This window comes from Pipistrellus kuhlii, unplaced genomic scaffold (assembly GCF_014108245.1).
Source record: "Pipistrellus kuhlii isolate mPipKuh1 unplaced genomic scaffold, mPipKuh1.p scaffold_m20_p_60, whole genome shotgun sequence".
NCBI lineage: Eukaryota > Metazoa > Chordata > Mammalia > Chiroptera > Vespertilionidae > Pipistrellus > Pipistrellus kuhlii.
In genome coordinates, this window is record NW_023425563.1 from 1,180,458 (window position 1) to 1,203,572 (window position 23,115).

The 23,115-nt window shown below is 55.3% G+C and overlaps 1 protein-coding gene across 1 annotated transcript in view; it reads left to right on the forward strand.

Annotated features, from left to right (window-relative positions):
* Positions 1 to 23,115, forward strand: part of CDH4 (cadherin 4) — a 281,683-nt gene that overhangs the window by 182,019 nt on the left and 76,549 nt on the right. Inside the window, exons 3-4 of the mRNA XM_036420047.2 lie at positions 2,739 to 2,965; positions 12,927 to 13,115. Of these exons, the coding sequence (XP_036275940.1) occupies positions 2,739 to 2,965; positions 12,927 to 13,115 (416 nt within the window). The remainder of the gene's footprint in view (positions 1 to 2,738; positions 2,966 to 12,926; positions 13,116 to 23,115) is intronic.

Here is a 23,115-nt window from a genome sequence, read left to right on the forward strand (position 1 = left end):
CACGTCTCGCGCCTCTCCTCACACCAGCGTGCGCCCCACCACAGCAGCAGTGTGCCCTCAGCGGTGTGCCCCCACACAGGAGTGTGCCCTCCCGCAGGGGTGTGCCCTCCCACCCTGGCACGGGGTGTGCCCTCGCACAGCGCTGGGGCCCCGGGTCCCTGAAGAGCAGCCTGGGCAGTGGATTCAGTGCCGCCAGATTTGTACCCACAGAGTCCAGACCCCAGGAAGGCCCCTCACTCAGAACCCAGAGGCTCTGAAGTTTGTGAGCTCAGGGCAATTGGGAAGGGGCTGCAGGGTCCCAGCCTCGGGGTGCCCACGCCACCCCTTGAAGATTCGGAGGCATTTGCCCACCTGCAGCCTCAGGATTGGGTTTCTGAATCTCCTGAAACCAAGTCCCTTCCTGGCACCGAGCTGCCCCTCCCTCAATCTCAAGTAGAAAGAGCAGTGGGGCTGCCTGAGGCCACAGTCACCTTCATCCCCAGGAGTAAGAGGGCTGCCACCCCCCTGCAACCGCCGGCATGTGGTCTATGTATCATCCACGTTGGTGGTCGGGCTGCTCTGCCCCAGATCCTCCTCATTTGTACGTCTGAGGTCAAGGGCAAAGGGTGGCACATGTTGCTTATCTGTGTGTGTGTGTGTGTGTGTGTGTGTGTGTGTGTGTGTGTGTGTAATCTAAAGAACCAGCCTCAGGGCAGGCCAGGGTTCCAATCCCGCTGCCGCCTCTTGCCGCTGCTAGGCGTGAGGTGTCTGTGAGCCTCAGTTTCCTCAGCTGCACAATGGGACAGTGCCACCTGCCGACTGTGCCTCCTGTCGGCTCAGCGGGCACTGGGCAGGGAACGAGGCACTGCCAGAGCGACCGGACGTGAACGAGGATGACTGTGATTCCGAGTTAAATCAGAACACGATCTTACGTGTCTGATGGTTTTGTCTAAGGCGTTGAAATGACACTGGCGTTTAAATTTCTCAAGATGAGAGAGAAATTAGGTAAAAGACAAATATAAATAGGAGGTTCCGACTGCCGGACAGAGCAGATGGCGAGTCCTGGTCGTACGGAAGCCGGACGCCGCGGCTGCAGGTTGTCACGAGGCCCCGCTTCCTCCTGGCCGAGCGGGTTCTGGTGAGACACGGACTGGAGGGGTGCCAGCGTCTAAGACCCCCAGGTCACGTGAGCACCGCTGGGAGCCCCAGACTGACCCTCTGGGGCCCGTCCCGGAGGCTGGACACGGCAGCCGTCCCTAGTGGCATCGTCTCCAGCTTCCCGAGGTCCCAGCCCGCGGAGGACGTCGGCATCGGAGAGGCCGGCTCCTGCGGCCGCACCGCCAGCTGCTCCCGGAAGGCGCCGGCACAGCCCAGGCTGCTTCTCCCCAGGACCCATCGCCCAATCCAGGACGTTAGCCCCGGCTGTGCCAGCCCGTTAGTGTTGTCAGAAACCTGCTTTTGGAGAACAAAGGTGCTTATTCATCCATCTAGGGCCAACCTCTCAGCAGTCATGGGACCGTCATTTTGTGTGTCCGTGCCACACTGACGGACCCAGTGTTTGCTGCTGGTTTTAATTTGTTTGCTCTAACGCAGTTCGGAAGTTTCCTGTCACGTGAAGACAAGGCCATTTCCCCTCGATCAAAGGGACGATCCCACCAGCGGCGGCCACTGTCCGCCGGGGTCTCCACCTGTGGGCTCTCCCGGGCCAGACGAGGAAGCAATACCTGGTTTCCCCCCTTTTAAAACGTCTTTATGTTCAACCCACAGGTGGGAGGTGCCGGTAACGGGCGCAGGGGAAGGGAAGGATTTTATTTGTTATTGTTTATTGTTTTTGAGCAGGCGACAGTAAACTGGTGAGCATGGAGGGAAAACACTGCATCGGTGTAACCGTGGAGCTCTTAGTTTCTAGAATAAATAGCAATTAAATCATGTAAGCAGCGACAGTGAAATTGCTTCAAAAACCAATCCTCCCACCCTGATTGCTGAGGGACCCACATGGTTATAAATACGGAGTGACTTTAACCATCGCCTGTACCAGCAGAACGTGGCTCCGGCTGGGGGTGCCTCGTAGTTTGCAGGCGCAGAGGCTGCGGGGAGGGTGCACGTGCAGGTCCAGCGAGGCTCCCGGGTGTCTCCGCCTGGAGCACCAGGGCCTGCGACGCAGCCATTGGGGCCGGCAACCCGGTGCCTAATGGACGTTTGGGAAGCAAACGCCGTGCCTGCCTGGCAGTGGGTAGACTAGCTGCCTGCACTCCGCAGCCAGTCACCGGCAAAGCACCTGGCTGCCCCGGGTCGCCGCCGGCCGCCGGCCTGGTGGGCAGTTCGCTGGCGCCAGGTTTGTGCCCAGAATAAAACAGTCTTGAGGACGCAGCGGTGCGAGCCCACTCAGGCTGCTCCTTTCCGGCCCGCGCTTGGCTCTCTTGGTGGGAAATGTCCGTTCGAAGCCTGTGGGCGCCGTTTGCGTGGTGCTTCAGGTGGGCAGCACCCAGCACCCAGACCCCAAGGTGCCGTGGGAGCGCGGCTCAGCTGTCTGTGGTCTCGGAAAGCATCCACTGGTTTTTAGTTCCCTTTTCTGAGCCTCTTCGTGTTCCCAGGGGGAGAGAGAAAACCCCAGACAGACTCAAACATGCCTGTCGTGCTGATTCCGCTGTCCCTAGGAACCAGAACCTGTGCCGGAAGGACACCGTGCGACCACTGCCTGCCCTTCCCCTCCCCTACCACCCACTCGGGTCCTGACCCTTCTCTCCCTCCTCTTGCAGTCAAATTCAGCAACTGTCTGGGGACCAAGGGGCCGCAGTATGAGACCAGCAGCGTGGACTTCAAAGTTGGTGCAGACGGGACGGTCTTCGCCGCCCGGGAGCTGTGGATCCCCGCTGAGGAGGTGGCCTTCACCGTGACTGCGTGGGACCGCCGTATCGCCCAGCGATGGGACACCGCAGTGCGTCTGCTGGTGGCCCAGACCTCGTCCCCACTCTCCGGACACAAGGTAAGGTGGCCGCCACAGCGGGCATGGTGAATTTCCTTTCTCCTCAGGTCTGTTCCCCTATAAAGCCCAGAGACAGGCCAGCCCCTCGGTGGGCTGGGACAGCCGGAGGGGGCACTTAGAAGATGGGGAAGGGGGGGGAGAAAAGGACAGAAGGAGGGAGAGGACAGGAGGCAGGCAGGGAGGAGGCAGAGGAAACACAGATGGAGTAACATTAACAGCCCTCCCTGACTTCCCCCCGCTTGCCTGTAGAGCCTGTCTCCACAGGTCCGAGTGGGGTGAATTCACCCTCCCCAATTCCCAAAAGATCTCTCTCATTGCTACATTGCCTAGCAACCGTGGCCAACCCCCGAAAGCCTCCGTGTTAGGTTTCACGTGCCCAAGGGGGCCAGTTTTGGTCCTTTTCTGCCTGTCCCATGTTCAGCTGCTGCATCGGCCTGGGTGTGGGGGCTGCAGGGCCCGCGGGGAGATCCCAGCCCGGCTGCCACGGCCACCTGCCCAGGGACAGCTGGTGGGAGGGAGTATGTGAAGCCCTGACAGTGAGGCTGTGCAGCCATGTCATCGGGACGGTGTGTGTGGCTCGTTGGCCAAGGGAAGCATGGGGTGGAGCGGCATAAGGCGACCTTGGATGGCTCTCACAGCTCCCTCGGAAGACAGGGCCGGTGGGCAGTAACGGGTTAAACTAGAATCCTTTCTAACAATAAACCTGTTGTCTGAACCTCGCTGGGACAGTCTGCAAGTTTCCCCAAATCTCTTGGCCAAGGAACCCTTTTCATGAAATTTTTTGCAAGAGAGGTGTCCAGGGAACCCACTTGAGGAAAAGGGGATCTGCAGCTTGTTTTAGAGGCGGCTACAGAAGAGAAGGTGGTGACTCAGGTGACAGGTTTTCATTGGTGAGCTGCCCCCAGGGAGGGCATCGCAAGCGCCTCGGACCAGGTGCCAGGTCACAGCTCACAGCGGTGTCCCCAGGCCAGGGCCTCCACCTGTGGGGACTAAACCGGGTCAGAGGACTGGTTGTTCATCTCTCCTGAGTGGTTACCACAAGGTGTCCTGAGGAAAAGGCAATGAGCAAGGCAAGCCTGGGGCCCCTGTCCCATGTGGGGCCCCTCCCTGCAGGTGGCGGGGACAGGGGCTGGAGGACAGGGAAGCGGTAGTAAGCCGCCAGCTCTGACTCTGGTGCAGACCCTGAGCAAAGAGTGGGCTCCTTCCGGCCTCAGTAAAAGGCAGTGATTGAAAACATGCCTCCTGTCAGGCATGTTAATGAAAAGGCTCTGACTCAGCCCCTGGCCCTCTGTGGAAGGTGGTTGCCATTAGTCAGTCCCCATAGGCGTGCACCCCCAACCTCAGCTTGGTCAGGCTCGGAGCGTCTGTGGGGCTGCACAGCCACGTGTGTGAACTGTGACCATAGGAGACGGCGGGCAGTCCTCACCCACCGACCGGGCCTGGTTCCAGTGTTGCCACCTGCATGGCTTCCTTCTTCCTCTTACTCCGAACCCAAAGCAGCCTGGTCTGGCTGCAGGATGTCACACAGACCCTGCTTTATGTGGCTTCACCTCTCCTAGCCTGCACATGTCCACAGAGGGCACTGTCATTGTCCCCACCTTGCAACGGAGAAACTGAGCCATGTGACTGCAACCCCTTTGCTGCATGGGAGAACGATGTTCTAGAGAAGAGTGAAGGGTGACTGTGAGGGCAACTGAGCCCATGGCACAGCCGTACCCCACCCGTGGTGGAGGGCCTGGCTTTCTGGCTGGGTTGGAACCAGGGCTTCTCCAACTTACTGGCTGACAAGGCAGAACAATCATATCTAAACACTAATGTCAAGAAATTATGAAAAGTAGAAAGAAAGAAACAGAAAATCCAAGAGGATGAAATATATGGACAGAATCAGCAGACAAAACCTGTCTCTATAAACTACTAAGCCAAGCCCTGGCTGGTGGCTCAGTTGCTTAGAGAATTGTCTCATACACCAAAAGGTTACAGGTTCAATCCCCAGTCAGGGCACATTCCCAGATTGAGATTTGATTTCCTATTAGGGCATATACAACCAGTCAGTATTTCTCTCTCACATCAATGTTTCTCTCTTCCTACAAAAATTTTTAAAAAAAAGCATATCCTCAAGAGAGGATTATAGTAAAATAAACTACCAACCAATATGATTGTATAAGAAAAAAAATTGCAAATTATCCTAATCAGAAATGAAAAGAGAGTATCATGACCAATGTCATACACTAAAAAGAGCATTTAAGGGTATTATGTATGAGCTATGCCAACCTATTCGAAAATACATATGAAATGGATAACACCCTATATAATAAAAGCCTAATATGCAAATTGTCCCTTCAACTGGGACTTCTACCAAGGGACAGGGCTGGCCCACTAACCACTCATGGCCCCTTCCCTGCCCAGCCCAGACCATGAGCCCCAATCAGGGTGGGCTGGCCGTACCCCACTTGTGCACAAATTCATGCACCAGTCCTCTAGTTCTAGAAATATACAGCTCACAAAAACTAGCATGAGAAGGAAATCTGCACTGTTTTATTCCAAGCAAAATTTAAATTAAAATCCTTATCGTAAAGAAATGCCCACACCATCCCTGCTCCACTAGTAAGTTCTATCCAAGCCTTAGGAACAATTGAAACTAACCCTGTACACATCATCCAGAGAGCTGAGCAAGAGGAATCATTCCTCAAACAAGCAAGTGCCATGTCCAACCACCACGAGCTCCCAGCCAAAACCTTGAAAGAGCAGCAGGGAGGTCATTATAGGCCAGCCTGCTCACAGCAGATGGGAAAAATACCTAAACAAAATACATATACACAAAATAAGCCAGGCCACACAGTGTGTCCAAGAATGCAAGGTTGTTTAACATGTTAAAGTTAGTCCATGTAATTCAACACAGAGTAAAGTGCATAGTGATTGTAAAATTTCACCTTCATTTAGGATGAAAATATCAGCCAATTGGGGGAAAAGGGACTGTCCTTAAGCCTGTAAAGGGTATCTATGAAAGCAGACCACAAACCTCCAGTCTACTTTGGAATACCCAAGGCCTTTCTTGACATTGGAAAGAGGACAAGGTCATCCCTACATCACATGCTGGGGGTTCGAGCCAAGGTTAGGCAAGAAAAGGAGATCCAAATAAATAGAACTGGCATTTGTAGCTGATATGATGTGACTGAAGATCTGGAAGAATCTATAGGTAGCACGCTGCAGTTAGAGTGAGGGTAGCAAGGATGGAAAAGCCATCCTCCCTCTACAGACCGGAATAAATCATCAGAAAATGAAATTGGTACCGGATACAAGTTACGATAGTATGGAAATGATCACAAAACTAGAAGTAAGCCTAAAATTGTCCCAGACCCTTCCCCATTACTGAGAACCCTTTAAAGGGAGGGTGTGCTGTCAGCAGGTTTTGTGTCGTGGGAATGCCAGTTCCCCCAAAGATTTCTGCAGACTCGGCACATTCCCTTGTTCGTAGGAGGTTAACAAGCTGACTTTACATTTTTTAAACGGAATGCAAAGGCCAAGAATGGCCTAGAATAACAGGAACACGGGACTTGGGCATCAAGACACACTAGTAGACCCAGCCAAGCTCCTCGGTGCCCTGGAGGCCACAGCACCCACCCCACCCCATATGCAGCCAGTGCAGTCTCCAGTCAATGTTGCAGGGTTCGCCATGAGGTGGAACCACTGAACTGTAAGAGCTAAAATGGTCGGTTTGGGTGCGAAGAGGGTCAGAGGGACAAATGGAACAGAAAAACAAGCCCGGAAAAAAGGTGTTTAAACTTGTAAAAGATCATCTTCATAGAGGCATCCCTTTTACACAGTAAGATTCGCCCACTTCACATAGACAATTTGGCAAATTCTGTCAAACACGCATGACGAAGACCCTGGGTTTTTGTAGGACACCAGAGGCCAGCCAGCCACAGGCAGCCAGCCCAGACCTGCTGCCTGCCTCTCGGTGTTCTGCAGCTAGGAAAGGTTACTACGGTTTAAATGGTTGTAAAAGTGTGCTAATAGCCTTGATTTTGCTCCTTGGCCCCCAAGGCCTAAAAATCTCAGCTCTCTGGCCCTTTAACAAAACGTTCGTCAAGCCCTACTTGTCATAGGGAGAGAGGGCTGTCTTTCCAATAGTGATGCTGGGCCCATGGCGCCTCCCACGCCACAGCCCGCCCAGCTCCGTGGGCTGTGACTCTGCATGAGCAAGACACGGCGAGACAACCGGCAGAGCGTGAGGAGGGGTCGTGGGCCGCCTTCTCGCTCCTCTGCTCGCCAAGAAAGCGGGAAGTTGAGCCGGGGGATGGGAGAGGATATGTGTAACCTGACAACGAAGGACTCACCTCCGGGTGCTCAGAGGATGTCAATCACCGTGAAGGAGGAGAGCCAGGCTCGGCCAATGTGGCCACATCAGCCCTCAGGGCAGCAGGTTCGGCTCAACACTGAGAGCGGGAGGGCGGGGCGCAGCTGGGATGTTCATGCACTCACGGGGATGTGGGGGGGGTACATTTTGGTGCAATGTCTTTTTTTTTTAAATATATTTTATTGATTTTTTACAGAGAGGAAGGGAGAGGGATAGAGAGCTAGAAACATCTATGAGAGAGATAGATCATTCAGCTGCCTCCTGCACACCCCCCACTGGGGATGTACCCGCAACCAATGTACATGCTCTTAACCAGAATCGAACCTGGGACCTTTCAGTCTGAAGACTGACGCTCTATCCACTGAGCCAAACCGGTTTCGGCTGGTGCAGGGTCTTTAGACCCTAATCTAGTGTGTTCACTCAGTTGAACATACACGCACTCACTTAAAAGGAAACCACTTCCTCTACTCACAGCACATCCGGCACCAAAGGGAAGGCTCTCCGCCTGAGCCATCCTCCAGCTGCACAGACACCGCAGACCGAGGTGAGGGCTTCAGGCCCCGATCCCAGCAGCAGCAGCATGAGCGAGTGTCCCGGACAGTGAGGGGGAGAAGCAGACGCCAGCAGGAAACGCACACTCTGTGATTGCACCCAAGTGGGTCCAAGTGTATGTCCATCGGGGCAGCCGTCGCCCGTGGGAGGCGGGAAGAGGGGGCTGGGTGAGGCCAGAGAACATGAGGCAGGGCTTGGGAGCAGGGGTCTAGTCCATGATCATTTAACTGCTCACTGATGTTTCAAGCACTGAAAGCAGATAGTTTATAATTCACCATTTTAACGCTGTGTCTTAATGCATGCCGAGCGCTCCCTGGCTGGGATTGGACAAGGTGGAGAGTTCAGACAGGACACGGTGAGCAAGGTTTCTGTCGGCAGAATGTTCTAGAGCACATGTGTCAAACACAAGGCCCGCGGGCCAAATCCGTCCCGCCAGGCCTTGCAATGTGGCCCGCATCGCGCTGTCATCACTGCACTCCGCTGCGTTTCCATCACAATGACAGTTTATGACTGTTCAGTAAACCATTCGGCCCTCGATTTAGGCTGGATTTTAGATTTTGGCCCCTTCTCTGATTGAGTTCGACACCCCTACTCTAGAGCAAGTCCTCGAGCAGGGCATGGGAAGACATCTGGGCGGTATTTTACATACGGGTGTTTGCAGGGGAACTACCTTCCGGGGGACGGAGCCTCCTCCCCACACCGGTGCCCAGCCCGGCCGCCCCGCTCTCAGCGCTCCCCCTGCCTGCTGCCCCTGAGGCTGGCCCGGCCGGACCTGCTCTGGCCCCGCGTCTCAGAGGGCTTCTGCAGCCCCGTGGAGCGGCTCCCATGCACACCACCATGCGGACCCTGCCCACCGGGGAGCTTGGTTTGTTGGGTCAGGACGGTGTGGTCCCCGGCATTCCTGTCACATGGAAACTCACACCTCGCGCACCTGCCAGGCAGGCCACATCCACCTCAGCCGACATGGCGGGAGGCCCGCGGGCACCCAGGGCTCCTGCACTGAAGGCCGGCCCGGCTGTTACCCCATTCAGTGACCCCGAGTGTGTTAGCGGCCAGCCGGCTGGCTCGCAGCCTGCGCTCCCTGGCTCTTCATAGCCCTGCGTTCCCGTCGGTGTGCAGTGGGCAGCAGAGAGGAGGGTGCATTACACCCTGCATGGCGCCAGAGGAGGTGGTGGCGCCGCCCTCCGGGCACTTCCTTTTCCTGTTTTGGGGGGTTTTGTTGTTGTTGTTGTTGTTGTTGTTGTTTTTATATTTTTTATTGATTGTTTACAGAGAGGAAGGGAGAGGGATAGAAAGTCAAAAACATCGATGAGAGAGAAACATCAATCAGCCGCCTCTTGCACACCCCCTACTGGGGATGTGCCCGCAACCAAGGTACATGCCCTTGACCGGAATCGAACCCGGAACCCTTGAGTCTGCAAGCCGACGCTCTATCCACTGAGCCAAACCGGTTTGGGCCTTTTCCTGTTTTTTAAGGCGATCATTTAAAACCTGGTCAGTCTTGCATTGTTCATCTCTCACTTGCGGGGGACGCTGGCAGGAGGCAGCCCGCCTCTAGGTGACACTGGTGAGTCCCTGAGGGCTCACGTGTAGCTACCAGGCAAACAGCAGTCCCTGACGAGGGGCCAGGTGGGCACTCAGGAAAACGGGGTGCGGGATGAGGGCCAGCAGGTGGAGGTGGAGGACAGTCACTGTTGGAGTTCAGGTTTGGGCTGGGAGATGAGGGTGGTGAGTGATGGAATTTGGGGGCATCATGAAGCTGGCCCATGATCTTGGGGCTCAGCCTGGCAGTGCTGCATGCCATGCTCCAAGGGGGCCCGGGTCACTGGGTGTCCAGACACGCCCGCCCCACCCACGTCCCTGCCCGCCACCCTGGGCCTCCCGGAGAGGCGGGAATGTCTGGCAGAGCGGGCGCAGACCTGTTGTTACTAAAATAGCCACGTTTATTTACATGCACGCAGAGATTAATGCCGGGCCAGCTCTTCCCGAGCAAATGAAGATAAAGCGGGCGTTCGGGCTTTTACGTGGCTCTGTGAAACCCTTCCAAACTCTGTCTGGAGCTCACAAGGCCCAGATGAGCCTCTGCCGGTGCCCAGCGGCCCCGAGGCAGCCGTGTGCTCTCCGCACCATCAGGCGGGGCGTGGGGCACGCGGACAGCACCCCAGGGGCTGTGCTCGTGGTGGGGGCTCCCGGGCACCGTGTGCAAGGTGGTGTAGCCAAGCCCACCTGCCCTGTGCGGACACGCTCAAGAGCAGACCTCGGCCTGGCCCTCCTGAGGCAGGGCCTGGGGACAGTGGGGGAGCCCAGGCCAGGCTGTGAGTTGGTGGAGTGCGGGCACCTGGAGGGCCCCCTAAGCACGGATTCCGAGCCCACCCAGAGGCAGCAAGCCCAGGTGGGACCTGAGACTGCGTTCTGACGGCTCCTGAGGCCGACCAGCCAGGACATCGGAGCTCTCCCTGCACAGCCTGAGGTTTATCGCCACGCCCAGCTGCAGCGCCCTCTGCAGGGGGACACTGGTCTCTGCACAGCTAGGCCAGGACTGGGAAAGGGGTGCAGCCTCAGGCAGGAGCCTCCAGCAGAGGAGGGTCACACCCTGCCAGGTGCTCTGGCCTTGCAGTCTGACGCCCAGGGTTCAAATCCTGCCTCTGCCTAAGGAGCTGTGAGACCCTCGGGTACTCCTTGGTGCCTCTAAGTGATAGATTAAATAGAGAAGGTAGACCGGAGACCGGGATGGCAGGACACAGGCTTTATTGGAGGGAAGGGTACCCCTGCCGGCTGCTTCCATGGAGAGGTGCGGAAGTGAGCGAGCGAGGGGCTTACAAGCACCTTTAAGGATAGAGGGCGAGGCTTAGGGCACGCTGATTGATTAGGGACCGAGGGACTTAGGAATCGGGGGCTTAGGGTATTTGGCAGGTGCTGATTGGTGGTTCAGAGCTCAGGAATGTCTGGCCGCAGGTGGGGTTTACGTCTGTCTATCAACTGAGGGAAGGGAAGATCTATCACTAAGTCCCCTAGTAAAGTGGGGATGCCTCCCACTGAACTAGTGATGGGGCGGATTTGGGTGGAAACTGTGGAACGCTCAGCCCCAGGGGCGCGGGAAGCAGCTGTGCGCTGAAAGCCAGGAGAGCGTGTGGCCAGCACCGTCCCAAATGCAGTTCTGGAGACGACCCCACCCTGCTCCTCACGACTGAGGCCTGGTCCCGAGGCAGCGCCCAGCAGTGGGTGCCATGTCCATCCCGCCAGGAGCAAGGCCAGGAGGGCGCACGTGCCTGGGGGCTCCTTGCTAAGGAAGGAGGCGTGACCTGGGAAAGCCTTCGGCGCTGATTGCTGCGAACTCCTGGACTTGGGAGCTGAGCACAGTGAGACCGCAGGCCCGATGGGACGTCCCAGGGTGCTCACCGGAGTGTGGTGGCCAGGTGGGCTTTTCCTTGGAGTAGCTTTCCGTTTGGGCATCCGGGCATATAGACTGTTTTGTTTTTGTTTGTTTGTTTGTTTGTTTGGGGGGGTTGTTTTTGTGGGTTTTTTGTCATCAACAAGGCAGTTTTGTGGCGGGGGCTCCCGGGTCATTGTGCACTAGGTGAGTTTGGCCGAGGGACGCTGGGAGGAGGTGGCCCACCTCCAGGTGCATGTTTAACTTATTGCTATGCAGCTTTTTGGCAAAACAGAGTGGGGCAGTGTCTCTGTCCACAGAGGGCGATGCCGAGACCAGCTGGGGCCTCGCGGGGCCTTGAGCTCAGCTGGAGGGGGAGGACCCCGCCAGAACTGCTTCAGACACCTCCAGCCAGCTTTGTCTCCTCTGCCTTGCCCAGGTGCAGGCGCCCTCTGCAGGGGGACACTGGTCTCTGCACAGCTGCCTTGGCTGTCCTGGCCCAGGTTAGCCTTGCTGTGGGAATTCCCCGGCTCAGAGCCTGAGACTCAGCACAAAATGAACATCAACCAGGAAGACCGGGCTGAAGCGCCATACGGGCACCTTGAAAGTAAACACGGAGATGACAGATGTGTAAGTGCCCCATCACACGTGAAGTCCTGCTGGCATGTGATAACGTTCAGAGACACAGAAGTATAAAAGGAATAAAGTAAAACGAACTGGCTGGTGACCGGACAACACAGTCAGCCTCTGGATCCTTTAAAAAATAAGGTTGGCCTTGGCCCGTTTGGCTGAGTGGACAGAGCGTCGGCTGCAAACTGAATCCCAGGTTCGATTCCGGTCAAGGCTCATGCCCGGGTGTGGCTCAGTCCCCAGGGGCGTGCAGGAGGCAGCTACTCAATGACTTTCTCTTGCCGTCGATGTTTCTATCTTTCTCTCCCTTCCTCTCTGAATCAATAAAAATGTATTTAAAACGAACAAAGAAGTGGCTGGAGTTTGGCGAGATGAAGGGACTTAGCTGGTGTCACGTGAATGCTTGTGTGCACACAAGTGTGAGCCCCGGCCTGCTCCCCGCCACGCCCCGCGGCTCGGCCTCTGTCTGCGGCTCAGCGCGCCCCTCACTGCGGAGGGTCCCCTCGGTTAACCGGGCAGTTTGGGAGGTGGAAAGGACACATTATTTTGCTTTGTTTGATTACCGGGAAACAGAGGTTTTTAGACATTTATTGATCCTTTATTTCTATTGATGTCCTTTACCTGTTATAAAAAAGATTCAAATTTTTTATTGATTTCTAAGTACTGTTTGTATAACAAGACTTAACTCTTTGTCCCAAGTTCAGCACTGCTTTTAGAATATGATTTCCTAGCCAAGAGTATTAAATTAAAATGTATTGTTCCTTTGTGATTGTTTTCCACTTGGGATTTAAAAGCTCGGATCCGCTCCATTGGTTAGTTACTGCATTTTCTTTTTCGGTGGTTTCTTTCCTGCCTCCCTCCGCCAGTGTGATGGTGTTTCTCTGTGTGGATGGGTCTTGCTTGGTGTTTTCCCTGGCACGTGGCCCTCCTCACATCACCCAGGTTCTCCCTGGCCATCAGGAAGGTTCGGATTCGCTAACTGACGCCTTCTCCTTGGAGCAGAACCTAACCACATTGTGGCTCTCCTCTCCCCCTCCTCCCCCGCCCCGCAGGAGCCGCAGAAAGGGAGGAAGACTCCAGCCCTGGACCTCGCCCCGCCTCCCAGCGACGTGCTGCTGCCGTGGCCCCAGCACCCGCCTGCCAGCGGCCTGGGTCTGAGGAGACAGAAGCGGGACTGGGTCATCCCCCCCATCAACGTGCCTGAGAATTCCCGCGGGCCCTTCCCGCAGCAGCTCGTGCGGGTGAGTGCAGGCCCTCTGCATGGGAAGTCCCTGTATGCAGACCCCCCTGCATGGGGAGCCCTCCTCCATGGGGAGCCCTCCTCCATGGGGAGCCCTCCGCCATGGGGAGCCCTCCGCCATGGGGAGCCCTCCTCCATGGGGAGCCCCGCCTCCATGGAAACCCCTCCTCCATGGGGAGCCCCGCCTCCATGGAAACCCCTCCTCCATGGGGAGCCCTCCTCCATGGGGAGCCCTCCTCCATGGGGAGCCCCGCCTCCATGGAGAGCCCCGCCTCCATGGGGAGCCCTCCTCCATGGGGAGCCCTCCTCCATGGGGAGCCCTCCTCCATGGAAACCCCTCCTCCATGGGGAGCCCTCCTCCATGGGGAGCCCCGCCTCCATGGGGAGCCCCGCCTCCATGGGGAGCCCCGCCTCCATGGGGAGCCCCGCCTCCATGGGGAGCCCTCCCTGCGTGGGGAGCCCTCCTGCGTGGGGAGCACTTCCTGTGTGGGGAGCCCTCCCTGCGTGGGGAGCATTTCCTGTGTGGGGAACCCTCCTGTGTGGGGAGCCCTCCTGTGTGGGGAGCCCTCCTGCGTGGGGAGCATTTCCTGAGTGGGGAGCCCTCCCTGAGTGGGGAGCCCTCCCTGCATGGGGAGCATTTCCTGTGTGGGGAGCACTTCCTGTGTGGGGAGCCCTCCTGTGTGGGGAGCACTTCCTGTGTGGGGAGCCCTCCCTGCGTGGGGAGCACTTCCTGTGTGGGGAGCCCTCCTGTGTGGGGAGCACTTCCTGTGTGGGGAGCCCTCCTGCGTGGGGAGCCCTCCTGTGTGGGGAGCACTTCCTGTGTGGGGAGCCCTCCTGCGTGGGGAGCCCTCCTGCGTGGGGAGCCCTCCCTGCATCGGGAAGGTCTAGGCTTCCCAGCCTCTGTTCTGCAGATCTTGCCCACCAGGTCTGATGGGCTTGTTCCTGGTGGTGGGATGGGTTTGCATTTGGTGTCTAAGGTTGAGATGTCGCCTTTCAGTAAGAGTGTCACATGGAACGACACAGAGCAAAGAAACCCAGGGCATCCAGCTGTCCAGGGCAGATGGGCTGCGTGAGTTGAGTCCCCTCAGTCCCCTCTCTCGCAGTTACTGTCACGTGACAGAGGCCAAGCCTGGGCGGAGGCAAGGCGGGGCTTCGGTTCAGGCCCGTGACCTCTGACACCTGTCTTTGGCTGATCGTTCACACGCCTTTTGAACGGTGCCAAGCTGCCAAGTGGTGGCTTGACTGTATGATGATCTTGCTAAAAAGTCACAAGACTTGAGTCTGAAACTGTGACTCCCCGTCGGCCGCGGGTCCATGGCCAGTGACTGAATCCAGTCCAGCTGCGTGGGGAGGCCTCCACCACAGCCACAGGCCCTGGCTCGGAGAGCGTCCAGGCGGGTGGCCACATGGGTGTGGAGCAGGGGTGCTCCGGGGAGGGCATGGGGCCTGTTGCAAATTGTATCCTTTATGATTAATTGGCAACCTAGTGCGTGAGCTGTTTCTCTGCTTCTGTGAGCTGCTATGGCCAATTAGCAACGCAAGGCAGGGTCACTGGAACCTCTGATTTATAAGCAGCCACAGGTCAGCAGCGGGGACGCCTGGGCATGGGGTGGCGTCGCAGTGGGCAGTCCTGAGGCCTGAGCCCTGCACGGGGGCTGGCACTGTCACTGGGTGGGTCGGGGCTGAAGTGAGTTAAACTGTAGGACACCAGCGGGTGTCACAGAGAACAGCCCCACGGTGTCCGTGTGAGTGTGGTGGTCGCTGACAGGAGACTTTCCCAGCTCCTCGGGCGGGGAGAGGGGCTTCTGGCCCATCACTTACCTTGAGTGGCCCGACTGGGATGTGGCTGTGGAATGGAGGTAAGGACGTGGGGAAGCACTCAGGGATCGAAACCCCGGACCCCCGCCTTCCAGGCCCATCGGCCAACCCCACCGCTGCGATCGTGCCGTGTCCCCGTGGTCATGCCTCCGCCTGCCAGGCCCTCGCCGCCTCTGGTGACCACTTGTCATCTAGTGGAAATGTTTCTCGAGTGATCACTTGTTAACATGAATTCATGCTACAAGGAGACTTCCTGGTAGGTAACCCTGGAAAGCTGGCGTTCCTGCGAAGCGGGCTCTGGCAGGGCGAGTGCTAATGCGGCTGCCCCCGCAGCCCAGAGCTGCCTGCAGAGTTCGAAGGGGCAGCGCCTCTGAAGTGTCTAGACAGCAGGGCCCGCCCAGCCACGTAGCTCAGTGGATAGAGCATGGCCTGCACGCTGAAGGAAGGGTCTGGCGTCCAATTCCTGGTCAAGGGCACACACTTGGCTTGTAGGTTCCATCCCCAGCCCTTGTCAGGGAGTGTATGGAGGCAATCAGTCAATAAGACTATCTCAGATCGATGTTCCTCTCTCTCTCTCTCTCTCTCTGTCTGTCTTCCCTCCCCTTCACAGAACATTACCCTCAGGTGAGCAATAACAGCAACAAAAATAGACACAGCAGGGCCTGAAGCTTAGCCTCAGGTGGTCAGGATTGAACAGACTGGGAGGAGGTGAGCCTGCATTGTGATTTGGTTCCAGTTAGAGCTTTGTGCTTGTTCTGGAAGGTCACCTCTGCTGGAAACAGGAAACATTTTCAGTAAAAGGCAGAGTACCATATTTTCCGGCGTATAAGACGACTTTTGAAACGAAAAAAAGGTCAACCGAAAATCGGGGGTCATCTTATACACCGAGTATATCCCGAAAATAGGCAAGTATAGGCCTAAACCTATGTTTTAACTGTAAAATTAGGGGGTCGTCTTATACGCCGGAAAATACGGTAAGTAGTTGAGGCTTTGCTGGCTGCCTCTGTGGTCTTTAAAGTGTGAAAGCTACCATAGGCAACATGTAAACAGGGGTGTGGCTGTCTGCTAATAAAACTTTATTTACAAACACAGGCATGGGGCCAGATCTGGCCCTTGGACCATAGCAGGAAGGTAAGAGTGAGGAGTGAGTTTATAAATACCGAGCGCGTGTGATGCGTGGTGGGCATCTGAGCCCTGCCAGAGTGTCTGCAGTCCTGGCTTTGGAGTTTCTCAGGTTGAGGATCCTGGTACCAACACATGGAACGTTCCTCCTCTGGGCCCCTCCGTACACAGACCTGTAAAAGGTGCCAGAAGAGACGGCCACTGTGGACAGAGCTCTCCCTCGAGAATGCCCAGGATCTGCTAGCAGCCCTTCGGGGGGCCCTCAAATGGCCAGAATGGCCATCTGAGCGGCTCTGAGTACAGAGTGGGTGTGGGTGTGGGTGAGGCCTGGCTGACTGCTACGACGAGCATCCCCAGAATACAGAAACCTCACACGAGGAGCTGATTTCTTGCTCCTGTGAAGGTCTCTCAGGTGTCATTCAGGCCCGAAGTGAGGGCCCCGCCACGCCGGCTCTCCTGGGCGCTTCATCTTCAGCAAATGGAAATGGGATTCCCATTAGGTTTCTGTAAAAGATCTGTCTTTTCCAAATGGCCTCCAGGTCATGATGTAAGAACTTAGCCCACCCACACTCTCATACGCTCACTTTCTGCTTCCCTCCCCACCTTTCCCAGGTTACTCTCTTCTCCCGCACAGACAAGGTTCCCTTTCGGTGCTTCTGAGCCGTTACTGTCTCCGAGGGGCTGGTGAGCTTCCTGGCCATGTCCTGGGGCGGGACGCGGAGGGAGGAGCACGCGAGTGCAGCTGGATTTCTTTCCTTACGGCATTTCGTTGGAATGGAGTGTGTGAAAGGAAAACAGAGGGAGAGGAGTGGGCACCATCTTCTTCTCCAAAAAATTGCCGCCAATTCCGGGCTTTTCCTGGGGAGAATACCGTGTCCGCTCTGCCACGCAGGGCGAATCACTCACCTACGTGTCCGGGCGGAGCGTGGAGGCCTCGGCGTGGTGCGCCCTGGCATCAACCACCACCAATTTAAGTGCGGCGAGGGGAGGCACCGTGGAGAGGCCTCGGAGGTTCAGGCGGTTTCTTCTCATCACCAGGGAGGAGGCAGCCGTTCAGTGACTGAGCTCCTCCCCTAGGGAGCGGGAGAGGCTCTCAGTTCTGGAGGAAATGGCAGCAGGGCACCGGGGAGGGTCAGCACCATCTTCCCTCCCCCGCTCTCGGCTCTGGACGGGACATTTGGGGCCATCCCGTCCGGGGTGCCAGGCGCCCTGTGGCACCGGAGGGTCTGCGGGAGGAGTCTGTTCGTGGCCATAAGAACCACCAGGCCATCGGCTCTCCGCTTCTCACTCCGACTGGGGCCCCTTCCCTGTCCCTGGCGTCTGCCGAGGACAAATGCTGCGCTCTGCACCCCTGGCTTCTCTCGCAGGCGAGTTAGGCCTGCCTCCTGGCGAGACTCGGGGTGAGGGCCAGTCAGGCTTTCTAAAAAAGGGTGCGTGCTCAGCTGAGTCTAATCAGCACTCACACTTCGTTACCGTGAGAGGTTGTGCAGCGCCACGTGGGAACTGCCCCAGAGGGTGGGAGACAAGCCCTTTGACTCTGGAAGCTGACGTTTACACAGACAGGAAGGCGTACAGACCACCCTGGGGCTGCAGGGAGCGAGGCTGGAAAAGGAAGCCCTGGCACCGCTGCCCAGCATGCAGGCGCCGCAGGGAGGCGAGCGTTCCGGAGCCGGAGCCGGAAAGCTGCTCCTCCCGGACAATGCCGCTGGGAGAGCCATTGCCCTGGAGGCTCTTTCTCACGGTTCCCGGTCAGGTTGCTCCCGTTCTGTGCGCGTTGCTGCATATCTGGTGCAGATATGAACGGACCTTCCACATGAACGGAAACGGGCTGGGCCTTTGGAGTAAGCCCTCCGTGACGTGCGCCGCGCTGGGGTCGGAGGGACCCGGTGCGTCCCCACGAGGGGCCCAGGTAGACGCCCCATAAATGTCCCTCTGCACACAAGCATGGAGCTCCGTGCTGGAACACCCGTACAGGGTGTTCGGGCCCTGTGATTATCATGGGGCCCATGGGCGCCTCCTCCAGCACTCTGGCTGTACCCAGCCAGCAGATGTGACGGAGATGGTCAGTGCTCACTGCCCAGCGGAGGCAGGTGGCTGGCCAAGCACTCTGTGTTGTGTCATTCCTTTCCGTCCTTCCCCTGTTGTCCCTAGGAGGGAAATCTGACTCCTTAGCATGTCACCGGGCCTCCATGACCTGACTGCCCATACACCAACCTCCAGCCATGCTGGGCTTCCTGCAGCTCCCAGGCCTGACCTGTGCTTGGTTCCGGGAGCCTGTGTACAAGCTCTGCCTCAATCTGGAGTGTTTTCTCCCTGCACCTGACACTCCAGCCCGGCTCCTCCCACCTCCTCTGAGAGCACCCCGCTTCTCAGGACCCTGCCGCACCCCTAACCCTACCTGCCATGGTGGCAGAGTTCCTGAAACTGTCTTGTCAGTGATTACCAGTCTGTCTTCTCCATAAACATGAAAGTGCTTGAGGGATAGTCCACCTGTCAAGCACAACAAAGGGGACAGAATAGTGTCATCAAGTTCTTTTTAAATGAGTGAATGGTACAGCCCATACCCACCTCCACCAGGCAGCCTTCCAGGGCATCCTGAAGAATGTTTGGTGAGCTCTGCCATAGTGACTGTAATGGGATTGCAAGTTCTGCTTCTGGTGATGGTGGGGTAGTGCATATCAGACTAACACTCCTAAAACAATAATTATAAACTCAGGGGCCTGTTAGAAAACTTTGCAGTTACTTGAGAGTGATCACTAGTAGGCAAAAACTACTGGGAACTCCACTCTTGAGAAGAAAGCAGCCCTGGGTGAGCTCTGAGTATATGTGGCTTTCCCTCTGGAGTCACTCCTTGTCCTGCTTCAAAGGGTGGCTAGTTCTCATGCAGAAGACCACAGGCCTGCCCTGGCCGGTGTTGCTCACTGGTTACCAGAGCACTGGCCCACACACTAAGGGCAGCAGGTTCAGTTCCCAGCCAAGGACACGTACCTGGCTGCAGGTTCATTCCCGGCCCAGGCTGTGGAGCAGGTGGGAGGCAACCAATCGATGTGTCTCTCTTACATTGATGTCTCTCTTTCTCTCTCTCCCCTTTCCCTCTCTCCCTTCTACTCTCTCTATCAAGCAATGGGAAAAAAATATATTCAGGTGAGGATTAACAAACAAAAAACAAAAAAAAAGCACACAGTCTTATCAGTCAGAGGAGTTGGATGATGGGGTTAGAATGATATAGCAGCTGGAATGTGAAAGGATGAAGCTATAAAATATGTTGTTAGAGGCAGACTCCCAAATCTGCTCATAAACTCTGCCCAGATCCTTGGCTGCCCCTTAAACTATGCATGCACAAGGGAGACCCAAAGAACCCAGTGAAAAACGGTGAGATGGTTAAAAGAACTAAGCAGAGGTTTCAGCTGCCACCTAATGCAAGGGAAACAAACGTATATTTCAGATCAGCCAAGTTAACTCCCGGCTACAACAAAAAGCAACACCCTTCAGAGGAAGATAACAGAGCCAGAGTCTCTGCAATGAATCATTCACAGGGATCTGTATACAATAAAAAATTACTAGATATGCTCCCCAAAAAAATGTGACCATACTTAAGAGGGGAAAAATGCCCATAGAACCTAACCCTGAGGTTTCTCAGATAGTGGATCTCTTATACATATACTCAATGACTTAAAGGAAAATATGGTCACAATGAATGAATGCATGGGAAATCACAGCAGAAAAATAGAAACTCTAAAAATATAACCAAATGGAAATGGAAAAACTGGAATGTATAAAATCTCTAATGAAAAACTCACTAGATGGGCTTATAAGTAAATTGTAGAAGGCAGAAGGAAGGTCTCAGTGAATTCAAAGGTAAATCAGTAAAAATTATCTAATATGGAGAATGGCAGGGCAGAGGATTGAAGAGGATAATGTCTGGTGACCTAATGTATGTCATTGGAATCCCAGAGGGAGAGGAGAGAGTTAACAAGATAGAAAAAAAAATTATTGACATTTCAAATTTGGTAGAGAAGCAGACTTACAGATCCAGGAAATTCAGTGAACTCTGAGTAGGATAAGTACAAAGAAAACCATACCATGATCAAAGTCAAACTGCTGAAATAGAGAGAGAGAGAGAGAGAGAGAGAGAGAGAGAGAGAGAGAGAGAGAACCCTAGCCTATTTGGCCCAGTGGATAGAGAGTCAGTCTTTGGACTGAAAGGTTCCGAATTTGATTCCAGTTAAGGGCACATGCCCAGGTTGCAGACTCAATCCCCAGTAGGGGGCAGCCAGTCAATGATTCTCTCTCATCATTAATGTTTCTACCTCTCTCTCCCTCTCCTTTCCTCTCTGAAATCAATAAAAAAATATATTTTTTTTTAAAGTAGAGAAAGTCTTGAAAGTAGAAGGAAGATGTGTTATATACAAATGATGACAGTGAAGATGAGGGCTGGGTTCTCTGTAGGAATAATGGAGCCCAGCCAGTGTTACTCAGCGGTTGAGCGTCAACCTATGAACCAGGAGATCATGGTTTGATTCCTGATCAGGGCACATGACCGGGTTGCAGGCTCGATCCCCATCTGCAGGAGGCAGCTGATCAATGATTCTCTCTCATCCCTTCCTCTCTGAAATCAATAAACTTTTTTTTAAGAAAGAATGGAGACCACTGAGCACTGGAATGACATTTTCAAATTGTAAGGTAAAAAGTGGTTGGCAATTTTGATCTGAATGAAGAGATGGAGAGCACAGAAAAGATACATTTATGGGTTCTCTCATCAATGATGAGCGAGAATCATTTAAAAGACAGCTGACTGCTTAAAGCAAAAATATATGACACTGTATTATAAGGTTTGTAATGGAAGTAGATGTGATCAATAATGGCAATAAGAGGACCTGCTGAGGAAGGAGACTAGACGTGCCCCGAACCCTGAACCAAGCCCCACCTGTCACGTGGGATTGTCTGATGAACACTGCACATGTAACTTGCTCCTCTGACTGTGCACCTCCCCCAGGCGCCAGAGGCTCTCCCCCAGGTGCCTGGTCCTTCTTTCTGTGAGAGAGGAGGCACGTTCACTCACCTGTCAGCTGCAGTGCAGGACTGCCTCCTCCCGTCCGTGGGAGGAGACACCACCTACCCCAGTGTGGCTCTGGCAGCTCAGCCCGACACACAGGTGCCATGTGGGACCCTGTGCCGCAGCGGCCAGCCTCCCTGTGACTACAGGATACACCACGGTGAGACCTTGGGGAACGTGTTCCGTCCTCCCTAGCGCCAGGCGGGATGAGGAAAGCAGTCGTGGGCAGGAATGTGTGGCTCCTTTCTGGTACCATTCCGGTCCTTAAGCTGCTTTCAAGACTATATTTATGCCACTGAACATTCCTTAAAAAATTAAAGTAAAATCAAAATGATGCAGAGGCTCAGATACTTTATCGGTGAATATTCGATTGGCTATATTAATGTTTTAGATTTACATTAGTGGTTTCCTATTTGGAGGGTTCATCAAGCACCTGCTGAGACTGGCCGCCTAGAATTGGGGTTCCAGCCCGTTACTACCAGCTGGGCTTCTACCACCGCCTCAGGCCTTGAGTCCGTAGACCAGACGTCATCTGTAAGTGTGGACACCAGCCGAGGGCCCCGATGGGCCTCAATGTCCAGCTAGGGAGGAGGCCAGGGCTGGAATATTCTGGAACCCAATGAGCAGTGACAGTCCTCCTGGGAGAAGTGGCTGTGACTGTGGAGATCTCATTCCGGGCCCACAGGTCTGGCTCATCTTCTCCTGCTAAATCACCTCCAGGACAATTTGCACGTTACCAGGGAAACGCTTCCTGTCCCTGCAGGTTCCCGTGCATGAGTGGGCCCAGGGCGGTGGAGAGTATGCGGGCAGGGCTGCCAGCGCCTTCCTGGGAAGGGGGCCTCCATTCTTCCCGTGGCCCTTCCTTTATGGCGGGAGAGGATGACGAGGACAGGAAGACACAGGACTCCGGGGTGGCAGACAGAGAGCAGGCCCATGCAGGCCGACGGCCACTGACACAGGAACACGCAGCAAGTCAGCTCACTGCCCAGGGTGCGTCTCCCAGATCCTGGCTAGCGCCCAGAGATGGGTCAGGAGGTGCCTGCATGCCCCCAGCAAGTATCCCCTTGAAACAAAGATGAGGCGGCCTATAGGCCATTGCCTTCTGGAATGGTGGCAAGACACCTAATTCTAAACTAGCTGGTTTGACTCAGTGATAGAGTATCTGCCTGCAGACTAAAGGGTCCCAGGTTCAATTCTTGTCAAGGCACATACATGCCCAGGTTGGGGGCTCAATCCCCAGTGAGGATCATGCAGGAAGCAGCCAATCAATGATTCTCTCTCATCATTGATGTTTCTATCCCTCTCTCCCTCTCTCTTCCTCCCTAAAATTAATAAAAATATTTTTTTTAAAAAGACACCCATTACAGGCAGTTTATTCTGTGACTGCAACCTGCAGGAGGCCCGGTTGTGTTTCTGATGCTACTCGGAGTTTCCCATGGATTTCTTCTAACCGCAGACAGTGCACTTTGAAGATTCCTGAATGGCCGAGAGCCAAGGGGAATGCCTGCCTCCAAAGGCCCCAGGCACAGACAGCCCACTCCACTCACGGACACCCGACAGAGACCACATCAAAAGCAGAGCCAGGCGGTGGGGAGGGGCCAGGGGGGCTGTGGGGAGGTCAGGCCTCAGCTGAGCTGTGGAAGGTGACTGAACGCCTATGGGGCAGCCTCCTGGAGATGCTGGAACATCGACTCTGTCTTCAAAGTTACTCTTAACAATGATGCCCAGTCAGGCCGACATAGCTGAGTGGTTGAGCATCAGCCTGTAAACCGGGAGGTCACGGTTCAATTCCAGTCAGGGCACATGCCCGGGTTGTGATCCCCAGTGTGGGGCATGCAGGAGGCAGCCGATCAATGATTCTCTCTCGTCATTGATGTTTCTGTCTCTCTCCCTCTCCCTTCCTTCTGAAATCAATAAAACATGTATGTTAACTAAAAACCTGGAAAATGGTGCCCCAGAAAGAGGCTGTGCTGGTGGCCGGATTGTGGCCGGGTGCTCTGACTTG